Source organism: Electrona antarctica, assembly GCF_951216825.1.
Source record: "Electrona antarctica genome assembly, chromosome: 3".
Lineage (NCBI taxonomy): Eukaryota > Metazoa > Chordata > Actinopteri > Myctophiformes > Myctophidae > Electrona > Electrona antarctica.
In genome coordinates, this window is record NC_136808.1 from 30,403,865 (window position 1) to 30,420,094 (window position 16,230).

Consider the following 16,230-nt stretch of genomic DNA (forward strand, 5'->3'; position numbering starts at 1 on the left):
TTTGTATATTGTGCAAGAAAACCATGGTCTGAAATCACATACTAACGTACTACTGTACATACTACCCAGTATGCTGTTTTCAGCCTACTATTTAGTATCTACTAAGCAGTAGGGTTTCAGTTCAGATATTGACCAGGATACAGCCCTATAGCTCTTTAACCGTAGGCCATACAATCGAAATTATTTCCCCTCAGATTCCATGGATTATTATGCAACTCCCCAAATGAGCCACTCCCATTTCCATTCCACCAGTTTTCTGCCAACGTTGCTGGACCACAATAATCTACCTGACATGGCAGAGACCTGTGCTCCAAGGAGCACATTTTTCCAATTCAGTGTTAAGCAGATTATAATGCATGCATTAAGTACGTTTATAATGCATTATAGACATGGGATGCGTGTTACCGCAGGGGTATTTAAGGAAATAAATTCTACTTGTGATATATGATGCACAGCCCACATGACTCATCATAATGCAATATAAAATGCTTTCTTATAATCCTCCATCATGCAGCAAGAGGTAAAGCATCCCCAGCCAGTTGTGATTATGTTTATGCAGCTCTAGTCTGTACCATAATGACTACTCATCAGTATCATCATGTTTCCAGAACGCCTGTCGTTTAATTGAAAATCTGTTAGCAGTCACATCCTGTTTCCAGCCCCCTTACGTGTGTGTGTGTGTGCTGCTTTGCGTGCACAGGAAAAAGTACTCATATCATTTACTTAAGTAAAAGTATGAATACTGCAATATAGAAATACTTTGTTACAAGTAAAAGTCCGGAATACAACAAGTAAAACTCTGGAATTCAACATGTACTTAAAAGTGCAAAATTATTAGCATCGAAAAGTAACAAAAGCAAAAGTACTCATTGTGCAAAATGTTCCATTTAAAGTTTTCAAATGTATAATCTCTTGGAAATAGCAGATCTACAAGCTCACGATTCTTCGCATCACGATTCGCGACGCATTTTGTAGATCGCCTATTTTCAAAAGGCCGAAATGTACAGTATATAGGGCTAAAGTTGTTAATGTATGTTTTGTAATAGTAATCAGAATCTACAAAGTAACTAGTAACAAGTTTTCAAATAAATGAAGTGGAGTAAAAGTATAATATTTTGATCTGAGATGTAGTGGAGTAGAAGTATTGGAAATTGAAATTACTCAAGTACAAATACCTCAATTGTGCTTTAGTACGGTACTTAAGTAAATGTACAACTAAGTGCATTTACTTTATTTGACTTAAGAACTTTTTCACTTAAGTTCATGACTTTCACTCCACTATATTCCAAAACAAATAGTGTGGCCTACTTTTGACTCCACTACATTCCAAATAGAAATATTGTACTTTTGACTCTACATTCCAAATAGAAATATTGTACTTTTGACTCCACTACATGTCTAGGAAGGGACTCTTGGGAAACAAACTTCCAATTTGGAATTTAAAATATACCATAGTATTATTGCAATTGTTAAAATATAAACAATCATTTAGTGTTCTAAATTTCAATACAGCAATGCATTGATATAAAAAAGTGGCAGCAGTATTCAGGTGAAAGCAGACCCTGCATGCACCTTAACGTAAGGCTATCCTATCAGCATGGGATTCCGGTAGCCACTGTTACTATGGTAACAGGAACGTCTCAGTGGTGGTGGCCCATAGTGTCATCTTCTGTGTGTGTGTGTGCGTGCGTGCGGCTGCGCGTGTCTAACACAAACAGCAGCATTCTCTTAATGTTTCACCATTTCGCCCACTCATCAGTCGTCACGCAACCAGCCTCTTTCCCATGGAGGTGGAGAGATGGGGACCATAATAAAAGGTTAATAGAGAAAGAGATGCCCCTCTGTTGTAACATGAGCACTTCACTCAGGGATAGTGTTATTGGGGAAGACCTATCTATAAATCAGATAAAATAAAGTATTTATTTACTCAATTTTTCAAGATTTTCCAAAAACAATAGCAGATCTAGATCTAACTCACAATGGCCTTGTGGAGCTCATAGATGAATGAATTGTGCAATTTTTTTGAATTAATTAATTCCCATTTTTATCATGCTGTGGATGCATTTTGGTGCACGCACACACAACTGAAGGTTGGAATATACAGTAGTTTAAACCACTGTAATCTAGATGACGGTTCAACTCAACACAGAGGTGTAAATGTTTGTCCAATGCTCCTTTAAGGTCATCAGGATGAATTCCACCCTGAAGCATTCTATAAAAACCCATCAGTCGATCTCTTAAAGTGGGAACGCAAAAAAACTAAATTTCAGAGAATACGTACATCTCCCAAGCCTGATTGACTTGGGGGGGGGATGACTGATTCTAGCTTTAATTAAATCTCTCTTATTAGAGAGGCAGGGTTAGACATGTGCATCCCACCGTCAATCACATTCACAATTTCCACACCGCTATTTACAACAAAAGGAGTTAGTGGGATTAAGTTGCCTAGGCAACAGCGATTTCCACTGCACGATGTGGAGATTGGTCTGCAGGCTTCTCGGCTCCTCAAACAGCATTATCACCCTCCCTTCAGAGGTAGCATTAGGATTAAACCCAGACAACTTTATAGGAGTTATTTATGCGCTTCTTCAGACTGGGTTTTTATTTGTTCCGTTCAGTGTGTCTTTTGGTGGCTTGTTTGGAGGCAGTTGTGGAGTTATGAGCGAGCAGTTCCGTCCGCCACACCTATGATCTTGGATTGCAAAGCCTCTGGTGTAGCAGCTACAGCTCAGTACAAGTTTAGAGCCTCTGGTGTAGCAGCTACAGCTCAGTACAAGTTTAAAGCCTCTGGTGTAGCAGCTACAGCTCAGTACAAGTTTAGAGCCTCTGGTGTAGCAGCTACAGCTCAGTACAAGTTTAGAACCATTGGTGGAAAAAGTACTCGAGTAAAGGCATCAATACCACCCTGTAGAGAAATACTGTTACAAGTAAAAGACGTTACAAGTTACACGTTCCATTCAGTGTTGTGTTTTTTTGTGCCTTGCAACCAACATTGCTGTAACTTTGGAACTGTGCAGCAAGGTAACCACTTGTATTCCATATTCAATTCCATGTCTTAACTACGTTGTCCCTCTATTCTTAGTCAAATATACCAGAGTTGCAACTTGGACCGATTCCGTCTACACTACACCACATTTTTGGGCCCTCCAGAATAGGGATGCTGGCCTTCCAATGGTTAAAGGTGATTGAAAGGAGGACACAAGACACTGCATTGTAATTAAACTATATTTTAACAATTCTGTTCTATAATACAGTATTGAACAGGATTCACACAAGTGGATAAGACATATGTTTGACAGGAACATTTGTACGTTATGTTTCTCAGTTCAGAGGACGTATTAGGAACGGTACAAAGGGCAATAATCACAAGTTCCATGGTAGACAACACTGTCTTGTGAAAACAAGATTCAGTGAAAGAAAATATACTCTTATAACATGATAGTGATTGACCACAAATATTCCACAACACATCCCTTTGATTTCTGTGAAAGTACTATACAGTTCTTCAGCACAGCATATTGCTGTATTCTAAACAGTAGACATCTCATATTTAAAAAAAAAAGAAGAAAAGAAATATGACAAGTCAAAATAATCCATTATTAAAACATCTAAAGCAAAGATTGGTATGTAGTATGTACAGTATTCTGTCTGTGCAATGCATTTGTTAAGAGTATTGTAGGCTGACATAATTGTTCTTCATGTACCGGGTAGAATCTGGAAACTAGGCACCAAAATAAGTAAATGTTTCAAATAAAAAAAAGAAAAATCGAGATCTCATAAGGTTTTATTCAAAGCCCATGCCTTCTGAACCAATGAAGTACACTTTCACATTATTCACCAATATAGCAGCAACAAGCTTCCCTCACCGAAAATAACCACCACCATAATAAAAACTAAAGTGTGAGAAAGCATGTCTGAAGGTGCGAAGACGTACTTCTTTATTCCACAAAAGGATGAAAACGCCACCGCACATGCACAAATCCTTTTGAACACTGCACTCCTTGTAAATATCTTCATTTAACCTTGTTAAGCCTCCTTTTTCTCCTCCATTTAAATACAATCTTGAGGACTGCATATTCAAAACACCGGACGCTTTTGCTCCAATCTTCAGTAGCACAGTATAGTTTTTTAGCACAGCACAGTATAGTTTTGGAGCAAACGCCCTGTTCTGTCCTTCATGTTTCTTGCCCTCTTCTCAAAAGGAGCATCGATCCTAAAAGGTGGCCTCAGGTGGTTTCTTTTCACCTTAATTTATTTTTTAAATACTGAAATCACATTCTCACAAAAATATAAAAGTAATCATCATGGTGATGGTCATCACTTGGCCAGCTCTCCTAGCCAGGTGCGAGTGAACCCACCTGTAGGCACTTTGTGTCACGGCCATTTGTCGTTTATGTGCATATTATTTCATGAATACAAACCGTCTTCAAACACACCTGAGATTGACATGTGGCAAAGGAATGGGCGTGCTTCAAAAAGACTATCATCTTTAAATGTCTGAGTTGGACAGAAGAGTTAAAATCAGTTATTACTTTAGTGTTGAACTGCATTTTCTTTGTAAGTTCTTTGTGTTAGCCCTTTGTTTTTAAGCCCACTTCTTCATGCTGCAATGTCAGATTGTCACTGTAGAACTGCTGCAGCCATTGGAAAAAGACAGAATCTATTAACCCCCCACCACCAGTGTTTAACGCTCTCCCCCTTCCACAGAAACATAACAAATAACCTGCGAGTGCTCCAGAATGACGACAACACAGAATGGAGTCATTGAGTGGAGCATTCTGGTATTCCCTTCAGACTCATCCCCCCTTTTGTTGCTCTCACTCTCAAAAATAGTAAGTACAGTGTCTGTAACCAATTGTTTATGGGTGAACTGCACCTTTGTGGGGGAGCGGGTGCCTCATAGTACTCCCCTGAGGTCACAAAGTAATACCATCACATCTGTCTCTCTCAGTTATCCATACCTAGCTTGGAGAGCCCCTGCCTGAACTCATGCAGCTCATCTATCTTCCCATCCAGAATATCCATGAACTTCTTCAGCTCTCCCTTCATGTTACCCTGCTTCTGCTGATTGTCGGCTATGTCCGTTTGAAGACCCCCTATCCTCTCCTCCAAGTCCTTGTTCTTCAACTCTGCAGCCTACGGAAGAGGAGGAGAAAGCAATTCAAGGTGATCCCTTCATGTCTCAATTAAAGCAGAACTGCAATGGGCATAAAGAAAGCAGGGCCGGTCAGACAGAACGTAACACCAAGTGCACATTTACTTTACAAAAGATGTCTGCCCAAATAACATTCAATCCAAGAGTTGGAATGATAATGACTAGAAACACAAGCATATAAAATCACACACACACACACACACACACACACACACACACACACACACACACACACACACACACACACACACACACACACACACACACACACACACACACACACACACACACACACACACACACACACACACACACACACACACACACACACACACACACACACACACACACACACACACACACACACACACACACACACACACACACACACTTTTAACCCTTCTGGACGGGGTTCTGTACAGTATTCAAAAATGCCAAAAACAAATTGAGTTTTTCAGAAAACTTGGGTCAGGATTTAGAAGGCGTTTCTAGAATCGACCTCAGTCCTAAATGGGTTAACCTCAACTTTGATCAAGATAGTAAGAAAGATTATGAAAAATGGCTCATTACTGGATGGACGGCAGGAGCTTCAGTCAGTGACTAACATTGCAATTCGATCGAAGGGAAAGACATCAGTAAATGGAAACTGTGGTCGAAAACTCACATTCGATGCCCGCGATGCTCGTGGATTACTGCTATACAGGATGTATGAATCTGACAGGCAATGTCTTCCTAAGGTGAGTGAGGCAGCCCCTCAACAACTGCAGTACAGTGTAGATTTAGTAGACTACAATCTAGACTAAAAGTAAAACATTTCAGGAGACTAAAATATGACTAAAACATAACCGAATGTAAAAAGAGTCATAAAGACATAAAGACTGACTAAAACTAAATCAAAATTTGCTGGCTAAATCAACACTGCAGCACACATGCACCCATCGTGTGCTGCACACCAAGAGAATGACCCAGGCTTGACCCCTATAATGAGGGGGTCCAGTGGCTCCGTTATGCTGTGGGGGCATTAGGGAAGGGTCACTGCAGATCATTGTATTCTAAGTGATCACCTTCATATCCTATGATGAAACATTTCTATTCCGATGGGAGCCATCTCTTCCAGGATGACAATGCCCCCACCCCCAGGGCATGAGGAGGGCTCACTGAATGCTTTGATGAATATTACAATGATGTGAATCACACTCACCAGATCCAAACCCAATTGGACACCTATGGGAGATTTTGACCGTATTTCCTTGCTATTGCCACCAAGGCACTTGCGATGTGCGTTTTAGAGTTTATAGACCATGGATAATAGATTGTCTAAATAGAGCCCTTCATGCATTTCTTTTAATTTGTTACCCGTTTGTATAGTACTACACGTGCACGCACACACACAGTCACACGCATGCATGCACGCGCACGCACGCACGCACGCGTACACAGTGTGGGCCAGCAGAAGTCCTTCAGACTGCCTGGCAACTCCACTGACACATTAATTCCAAAGATACCACTGGAGGGAGGGGTTAAAATAGGACCTCCAAATGGGTGTTGTGCCAATGTGATGGCACTCTCCAGCTGACTCCTGAAACCTGATCTCTCTGTGGGGTGTCTTCTTTAAATAGAAGCTAGCCAGGACTCCAAGCACAGAGCTACAACACACAGTTTAAATAGAAGCTAGCCAGAACTCTGAGCACAGAGCTACAACACATAGACCTGAAAGAAATCCTTTGCAAAGAGGAGTACTCTGTGCATGCTTTTGATATTTATATATGTGATACCAAATTAATCTCAGTAACTGCTTGTTGACAGGTGAATATTTAAGGGTGTATTTTCTGTCGACAGAAAGAGGCATTTGAGCTATGCCATTGTTGGATCTATTCCACTCCTCGGCATAGCCCGTTTGCCAGATAAGTTTCTGCTTCAGCCATTTCTGTTGTGATTGTCCTTTATGTGGTTGGCCGATGCAGAAGCAAACCTGGCAACGGGGCTTAGTTAGGCACAAGAGCTTCAGGCATTCTGATGTTGGTTTTAGCCTCACACATACAGCTTGCATGATGAAATTCAGTCGGTCAGAAACAAAGGCACCACAATTAATCATGTCAGAGTCATCACTAGCCAGACAGATGGTCATACGCCAAGCCTGGCACTTCAGATTTCACAAAGAGTCACAAAATGTTGTAACTGGGTGGGAGGTAAGGAACGTGAACATGAACATAATGTGCGAGGGGGTTTTGTCAATATTTAATCCTACACTGGACAAGCACATCGGCATGCACATGGATCTGAAGCATGAAATCTCAAGTCTGTGTCTTTCAAGCAAGCTGCCCTCATTAATTTACCCCTGCAAAACCCACAAATCGCATCCACTTTTCTGTAATCAGGCAAGTTCTTGCTAAACAAAAATAATAAGTAGTTTCAAGTGCAAGGAGAAAATAATGGCTCGCTTGCGGTTACTCATATACAGTAATGGGTACAACAAACAATATGGCTCACACGCGTGCGTGCCCGCAGTATGCCATATTGTTTGTCATAAAATGTATGCATGTGCGTGCGTGCATGTGTGTATGTCTGTGTGAGTGAGTGAGAGACATGTGACAGGAATATACTGTCCTCAGGCTTGGGACTGAATGAAGGATGCAGCTCTTTCTGAAAGCATAGTTTGTGCCTCAGAGCTTGAGTGGGCGTTAGGCAGTGTCATCTAGGGTGCTTTATCCTCTGCTATATAAGTCAGTGGGGCTTACAGCATGTGTCTGTGGGTTTTTAGCAGTGCTTTGACAGTACCTGCAGCTTCTCAGTGATGCTCTCACACTCGCTCACGAGCTGAGGAATTATCTCTGCTTGCTTCCTCAGGTTCTCCAGTTCCTGGTGGAGACAAAATCAACAATCTGTTCAACTAAAATGCAGAATGATGCTGCAGGCATTTAGCAGACGCTCTTAACCAGAGCGACTTACAATAAACAAGGTAATTAACGACACAATTAAAATGCAGAGAGAACAGTGTAGTCACTAGTCACTGTAGTGCCTCTGGAACCTAGGATACCAGGTAAACAATGAACCTACTGTAGCTAGCATCAATATGCTATCTAAATAACATTCTGTAAATGGTAAATGGTAAATGATGCATTTATAAGCTTTACATAGATTGTGCATCAATTCACCCATTCACACACACATTCATACACCGATGGCGGCAGAAACCATGCAAGGCACTAGCCAGCACATCGGGAGCAATTTGGGGTTTAGTGTCTTGCTCAAGGACACTTCGACACTAACTCTGGGGGAGCCCGGGTTTGAACAGGCAACCTTGCGGTTACCATCCAGCCACTCTACCCCTGAGCCACCGCCGCCCTGTACGTTGAAATGTTCAGCTACCAGCTAAACAACCAGCCTAGTATCTGTCTAAGTAACATGCCATCTCTTAACCACATTCTTAAGATGCCATCAAAATCACATTCTTGACATTTGTGGTTGAGAAAAACAATTCTAAGAAACTAGAAAAAGTGCCACTCGGGGCACAGGTCTCCACCAGGCCAGGTCAGGTTGTGGCCTCCTGGTGGCGCTATAATAGGCATATGTGAAAAGGGGGCCATTTGTTCTTACACCATTGATGGCAATTGGATGATTTGAGGCATTTTGTTCCAAAAATGTGTTTTGCTAAAATCCACCTGTTGGTGGCGCTATAACAGGCCATTGTGAAAAGGGTGGGATATATTCCTCAGCCTAGTAGGAAAGTCTGTGAAAGATTTCACGTAAATTGCACGCTGCGTTCATGATTTGAGGCTTTTTGTTTCAAAAGGGCCAATCCTGCAAACTTTGAAAGGCAATGTTAGCCAATTAGGATGGAATATGAAATATCGGACAGATCCATCTTGAACACATGACTATAGAGATATTGTGTAACGATTAAAAAAATGTCTTTTTTAAAAGTCGGCCTCCTGGTGGCGCTATAACAGGCCGTTCTGGAGATTTTGGGGCAGAGGTTCATTGTTGGCATCCAGGGAGTGTGTGTGCAAAATCTGGCATCGATCGGGTTAACGGTGCCGGAGATTAGCTGTTCACAGACGGACGGACGGAGTGCAAAACATACTCTCTCCCCATGCCTTCGGCCTGGGGAGACAATAAGGTATGAGAATGAGCGACCAAGGTATATTCTGCATAGCAGCCTTAAGGTCCTTGCAAACGTGAAGCGAGGAACGCAGGCGTTGTTGCCTGGATCAACACAGGTCTCCTCCAGGTCTGTTGAAGAGGGGCGCAACAACGCAAGCGTAAAAGAAAAGCTAAACAGAATCCAGGTCTGGTTAGGGTTAGGGTTAGCCTAGTCATATTATTAAATTAAATACAAGAAATAAAATGCATTTGATTCTCAAATAAAAATCTAAAATTTTGTGCAAAAATGTGGCCTATGTCAGAAACGTAGCACATCCCCATGCGGGCGGGCGGACGGATGGACGGACGCACAAAGTTCTGTACCATGGAAGTTACTTCAGAGAAAGAAAAATGACAGCCAATATAAATTCTAGGGTTTAGCTGAGTAAGTGAAGACGCGCAGAAACCAAATCCATAAAGAGATACCACAATAATACCATCACTTTCTATTGGGGTCTAATCACCTCCTGAGGGAGAGGAAAGGAGTATGAGACAGGTACACTGCTGCAGTGAACACTTGTAATACGTACGATAAAGCAATGCCTCTATTACAACTCACGTAAATACGCTTGCGTTGTCGCACCGAGTCTTCTCCGAGAAAAAACGCAGATCTCATTGAAAATGAACTATAGGCGCGTTTTATCGCTCCCCGTTTGCAAGGCCCTTTATCCTGGTCAGTCACTAGCATCGATCAAATTCCACCTCACCCCCTAGCATGTACTCCATTTTGCCACATTATTCGAAGAGGTGAGTCTTCAGATTACAGCTGAGCGGATTACATATACATGCAATACAAATAAACAAATTAAAGTGGTTTGAATTCATTTGACTTTTTCTTTTTATTAAAGAATTAAAGATATGCATTATGGCTCAACCTTGCATGTCTTCAGAAAAGCACAGTCCAGTTTCATAGCTCCTCTTAGCTACATAATAATTGGTTGTCAACTCTTTGGGCTTGCCTGAAGCAGCTTGATTCCACGAGCACAGCGATGGTCAGAGCTGAGGTCGAGACCATGGCGGTGAATGCTTAATAATTCATCATGACGTTACATAGATGAATTTGGCGTGTGTGCTTTTCGAGACTGTGTTGAGTCACTTTCCTCTCTGCCTCCAGCCTCTGTAGGCTGCAGCATTGTGTTTCCTCTCTGCCTCCAGCCTCTGTAGGCTGCAGCATTGTGTTTCCTCTCTGCCTCCAGCCTCTGTAGGCTGCAGCATTGTGTTTCCTCTCTGCCTCCAGCCTCTGTAGGCTGCAGCATTGTGTTTCCTCTCTGCCTCCAGCCTCTGTAGGCTGCAGCATTGTGTTTCCTCTCTGCCTCCAGCCTCTGTAGGCTGCAGCATTGTGTTTCCTCTCTGCCTCCAGCCTCTGTAGGCTGCAGCATTGTGTGGCTAACAGCGAGAGCACACTCTGTACAACCCTGGGTGAGTATTACGAGTATCACTGCTGATGGGTAGTAATGTGAAAGTACTGCCAAATATAAAACTGGTGTGTTGCAATCTTTCACACTGGCCCCTAGCCTTATTCACTCAGCTAATTCCTGTTCTGCAAGAAATGTAAGCGCAAATATGGCAAGTTTCCAGGTGTCACTCGTTCAACTACGATGATTTTAATTGCCATCAAACTGAAGAACAGCATGACAGACAAACTGTCACCCTTCTCGGGAATGTGTAAAGGTTTCAATTCAGTCAAGTTCAAGTTGTGTTGTGTTAGTGTAGGCGGCTGCGTTACTACTTGCCTATCGGGCCATGGCTCTTTAGCCGATTGGTAACATACGCGCCTTACTGATATGAGGTTCCAGGTTCGCCTCCCGGCCGGTGCTACATTGGTGGCAGTGGTGTGTATGGGTTCTGTATCCCGTGCGACAGCACGTACCTGCCTGGGGTGGAGGTCCCCCAGTCAGTCGAGCCTAGCTCCTGGTTGGCACGCGTGGATGCGCTTCCAGGTGGGGACGACGACTGTAGACTATATGTGGCTGCATTACTAATTGCTTATCGGGCCATGGCTCTTTAGCCGATTGGTAACGTACGTGGCTTACTGATACGAGGTTCCGGGTTCGCCTCCCGCCTCTGTGGTCCAGATATACCGTTTGTCCTCTCTGCTTTGTTACATTGGTAGATAGACTGTAATGACCTTAGCAATGGCAGAACTGTATGCAAAAAGCCCACTTTGAGGGGAAAGACGTACAGTACCAACCCCCAAGGTGTACTGGCAAAAATAAAAATGGAGAACGAAATAATGTGGCATTTTATGTAAATGCATTGAACAGTCTACTGATTTACAAGCACTATTATAGCTGTGTCAGATGACAGACTGCCTGCCTGCCCTGAATATGCCATCTGCTGTCCCTAGTTGCACTGTGGAAAGAAATCAACACAGGTATCTGTACTAGCTGGGCATGGCATCATTTTATCTACGCTTGGGTGCATAAAATGGCCTAGTCATATTATTAAATTAAATACAAGAAATAAAATGCATTTGATTCTCAAATAAAAATCTAAAATTTTGTGCAAAAATGTGGCCTATGTCAGAAACGTAGCACATCCCCATGCGGGCGGGCGGACGGACGCACAAAGTTCTGTACCATGGAAGTTACTTCAGAGAAAGAAAAATGACAGCCAATATAAATTCTAGGGTTTAGCTGAGTAAGTGAAGACGCGCAGAAACCAAATCCATAAAGAGATACCACAATAATACCATCACTTTCTATTGGGGTCTAATCACCTCTTGAGGGAGAGGAAAGGAGTATGAGACAGGTACACTGCTGCAGTGAACACTTGTAATACGTACGATAAAGCAATGCCTCTCTATTACAATTGAGGATAAGGTGCTGAGGGGTGGACAGAAGTGAAATCCTGGCACAGTAAACAAAACAAAAAACACACACACACACACACACACACACACACATACAAATCAATCTAGACTAGAGAGACAGAGAGTGAACTCAGAAAATACAAGCCAGATCTACCACTGGCAAGAAACACTAGTAGATAGTGACGGCACACAGTTATTAATTGGTACATAATGTGTAAAGGGACATAGCAGCAATGCCCACACATTCAACCTCATTCATGAAACGTGCATGTGATTAGATTTGATCGTGAAGTTAAAGAATGTTTTCAAGAATATAGTGGGATTCATCATTTGTTTCTTAAAGGACCACTTCACCCCATTTTCAACCTATTTTCATATAATGGGTCCTCTGTGTCTCAGAGGAGGGCTGTGGACAGTTAAGAAACCGAGACTACCTGTGACATCATCAGTAGACAGGTTTGGTCATTTCAAAAGGATTTATTTATTACTTATTTTTGTATTCTCTTACTGCCCGATCAATGGCTTTTTCAGGAAGAGAAAGGCTCTAGTCTAGTCTTTTAGCTTGGAATCCCCGATTCCGCCCATCAATGATGTCATTGGTAAGCAGGTTTATAATTATGAAGATATGGTTAAAAGCTCCTTTAACCGAATTAGTTTTTGGTCCAATAAAAAAGGTGCATGTGCTGACGTGACTTCTACTTGTCTTATTCTTTGTGTAAGTTATACAGAATAGTGCTAAACCTCATATTAACATGTTTCAGTATATTTATTATAGACCAGTAGGCTTATGATCATAACCATACTGCATGCACACACATCACAGCCCAACCATGTCCGAGTGATCATTTCTTTGCTCAGAACCTGCCCAATTTGGGCGTTTGGATGTGCATGTCCTTTTATTTGAGCCGATTGATGAAATAGGTTCAATGTGAGGGGGGGGAGAATATCCTCTACTTCGAAAGCCCGTTAGTCTAGCATGGCTTTTTAAAACTTTTTAACAGTAGATTTAATTGCCCATGTTCTGGTGAATTTGGGGAGTTGGATAGTTGTATCAGGCTTGCTTTACTAGCATTGGAAAATGTGTACAGTTTCAGCCATTAAAACGCAAACAGTAGGCCTACAGAAATTGATTTGATGACTGAAGCAATGTAAGCCCATCTTTAATAATAAACCATTCATTATTAAAGCAGGGGGTCTGGGCAGAAACCTTTTAACATAGTAGATTCCTGTTCCTGTGTTCTGGTGAATTTGGGGAGTTATATACCAAATCCAGGAGAAATACCAGAGAATTGAGAAATGACAATGGAGGAGACACCTGCAGGATTCAGGAGTGTTGGCAGTCCTGGTTAAGACTCGCCCTTGGCTTCCGCGTGTGGTTAGGGTTAGTATGGGGCTCTATATGGTCGGAATATTGGGTAGTCGGATAATTTATGGGTGTCGGATTATTGGGACATCGGACTAACGCTACACACCTGTTGGTATGCTACTGTACCGATGGCCCCCCTCCCAAATCCCCCACTCTTAGTCTTCAAATGGGATGAAATTGGATTCTATTTGCATATGCCTCATTGCATTCCTGAGGCGCTGAAGCAGGTAAATAGATTACACACAATGGATCACTTCAGGTCTGTGGGTAGCAACGTACCTGCTCTTTGTCCTGTAACTCTGTCTCCAGCTCCTGCACTCGTATGGTCAATTGAGCATTTCTCTCTTTTTCCTGACTGGCTTCATTACACTGAGCTTCTAGCTCTGCTATCTAGAGAGAGAAGAGGCAAGGCAAGTGTATTTGTATAGCACAGTTCAACAACAAGGCAATTCAATGTGCTTTACATAAACCCTCAAGCAAAAGAAACCTCACAAAAGGACATTTAGAATTCAGCAAAGAAAGAAGTTAAACACCTACTGTATATCCTTATTTGGAAATACATTATCAGGACACAGTCAGAGTAAAAACAAAACTATATAAAAGACATTTGAACAAAATATGCTAAATTGAAATAGAAAAATCACACCTGTGTGAAGTGAGAAATTACAGTGCAGATGGAAATCAGTCTCAATAAAAGGGCAGTGGCATGAATGAAGATACAATTTTAATTCTCATGCAATTTGATCAAATTAGGTGGATATTCCCTCTGTGAGGGATCTGTAGGATGATAAAAAAGAAAGAAATGAGCTGTATTGTTTCACCACCAGGCCAGTATCTGCATCAGCCCACATTGATTATGAAACTCAGATGATACAGGAGATGTTAACTAAAGTACCCTGATGTTCTGAGGAGAGGCACAGACATTAGAGATCAATGTACATGTTAGTGAGGTCTTCAAAAGAGCACTATAAAAATAAATAATTATTAGTTATCATTAGTCATCCATCCCACTGTGAATATTTCAAAGCAGGAGATTTAATTAAATTATAGTTGTAAACAACACCCGTGGCCGAGGCCTCTACAAGTTCTACAACAGTGGTTGTCAAAGGTTCCAGGGGTCCGCCGCAAATTGAGTTAATATAGCATCAAGATTGTTTTGTTACTTAACACTATATACATAACTATTTGAAAAATATCTACAAGCACACATGCATCGCAAGTTTGCAACGTTTTGTGAGCTTGTTGATTTGCTATTTCCAAAAACATATTGGAATCCTTAAAGATTTTAATATATTAGAAACATACACAACACAAATCTGGTATGGCAAAAAATATTTTCCATATTGGGGTCCATGACATGAAAACGTTTGAGAATCACTATTCTCCAGTACATGTGTTCCTTTTTGCAGATCTGACAATGGGGTTTGTGAGACATCTTTTAGCAGGTGAGGGCAATGGGCCTGTGAGTGTGCGTTCATTCATTTCCCTGTGAGTGCGGAGGACTCTTTAACTCTTACCTTTTCCCTGAGCGTGTCACTCTCCTCCTTGCAGGCGCAGAGTTGTTTCTTCCAGCTTTCTACGTTGGCGGAGGACTCCTGCAGTGCATCCACCAGCCTGGCATTATTCTCTCTTAAGGTCTGTAGTTCTGTCTCCCACTTCTTTGCATTGGTGTTGCTGCCATAATCGATTGATCAAAAGGGAGGCGGTGGGTCCAGCATAGGAGAAGGAACATTTTATTCTACAGAATACTGTTACACCTGGCTTAGGCTGACATTTGAAATGTTTTCTTTTTACTGTGGAAAATAAATGAGCGTGAAACTAATGCATGGCAAACTTGGCATGCATGCAACACTGTAGAACACGGTGTCACAGCAAAACAATTTGTAGAGGTTGGGATGTTTATTTAGTTTGCCTTACTGTTCCTTCCGATACATGAATCTAAATGAATGTGCTCTTTGCTGTCAAATGTAGACAGACTTGTACTACAACATTATAGTGCTGCGTTGGTACACTTCCACGAAAACTAAATTCCAAAGCACTGGAAGCTCTTACAAGTCCACAAAACACAATCAGCTGCTGGACTTGGCCCATGTTACATTAAACTGGAGGGACAGGCCAGTGTACTGACATTTAATTAAATCACTGTAATACACTCTGAGCATCCCCAGGCACACCTGAGTGCCTTCCAGCATCCACCATTGCCAAGCAAATTATTTAATAATTATAATTATTATGGAGCAACGAATACACTGTCCTGTTCAGTGTACTGGCAGAAGAGGTAAATACTCTAGTATAATAACCAGTAAGACGCCTTAAAGGCGATAGCGACTGCAGGGCTGAGACACTCTACCGGAATAATAACACTTCATTATGTTTACTTAATATCCAAATCCAACAAGTGCAGCAAGTGAAGTGTCTTCAGTGTCTATATCAATACTCAAATGTGCTTTACATGAGGGGCATGAGAAAACAAATAAAACAACTTTATTAGGGGGGAAAACAGTAAGACAAAGAAATAAAATCAAAAACTGTGGAATGAACTAGCTGGGGAGTGCATTTCACATGGGGTTGGGGCAGACCATTGTCTGACCACGGACTTCCACGCTTGCTGCTTCGCATCGAGGACAGCTTGACAGCTACGTGCTGTGGTGAAATCACCGCGAGCCTCCGGTGTCCTCTGCGAGACATGTTAAGCTGAAGCAGCTAGCATGGAAGCTAACGTTGGTCATATGGATTATGGAACCTTTCCCTCCG

General features: G+C 41.9%; 1 protein-coding gene across 4 annotated transcripts in view; it reads right to left on the reverse strand.

Moving 5' to 3' along the window:
- Positions 1-3,207: 3,207 nt before the first annotated feature.
- Positions 3,208-16,230, reverse strand: part of homer2 (homer scaffold protein 2) — a 48,045-nt gene continuing 35,022 nt past the window's right edge. For all 4 annotated transcript variants that reach the window (XM_079498043.1, XM_079498041.1, XM_079498042.1 and 1 more), the window contains exons 6-9: positions 14,994-15,150; positions 13,756-13,866; positions 7,934-8,014; positions 3,208-5,136 (exon numbers count right to left, since the gene is read on the reverse strand). In XM_079498043.1, coding sequence (XP_079354169.1) covers positions 4,948-5,136; positions 7,934-8,014; positions 13,756-13,866; positions 14,994-15,150 — 538 coding nt within the window. In that variant the 3' untranslated portion in view covers positions 3,208-4,947. The remainder of the gene's footprint in view (positions 5,137-7,933; positions 8,015-13,755; positions 13,867-14,993; positions 15,151-16,230) is intronic.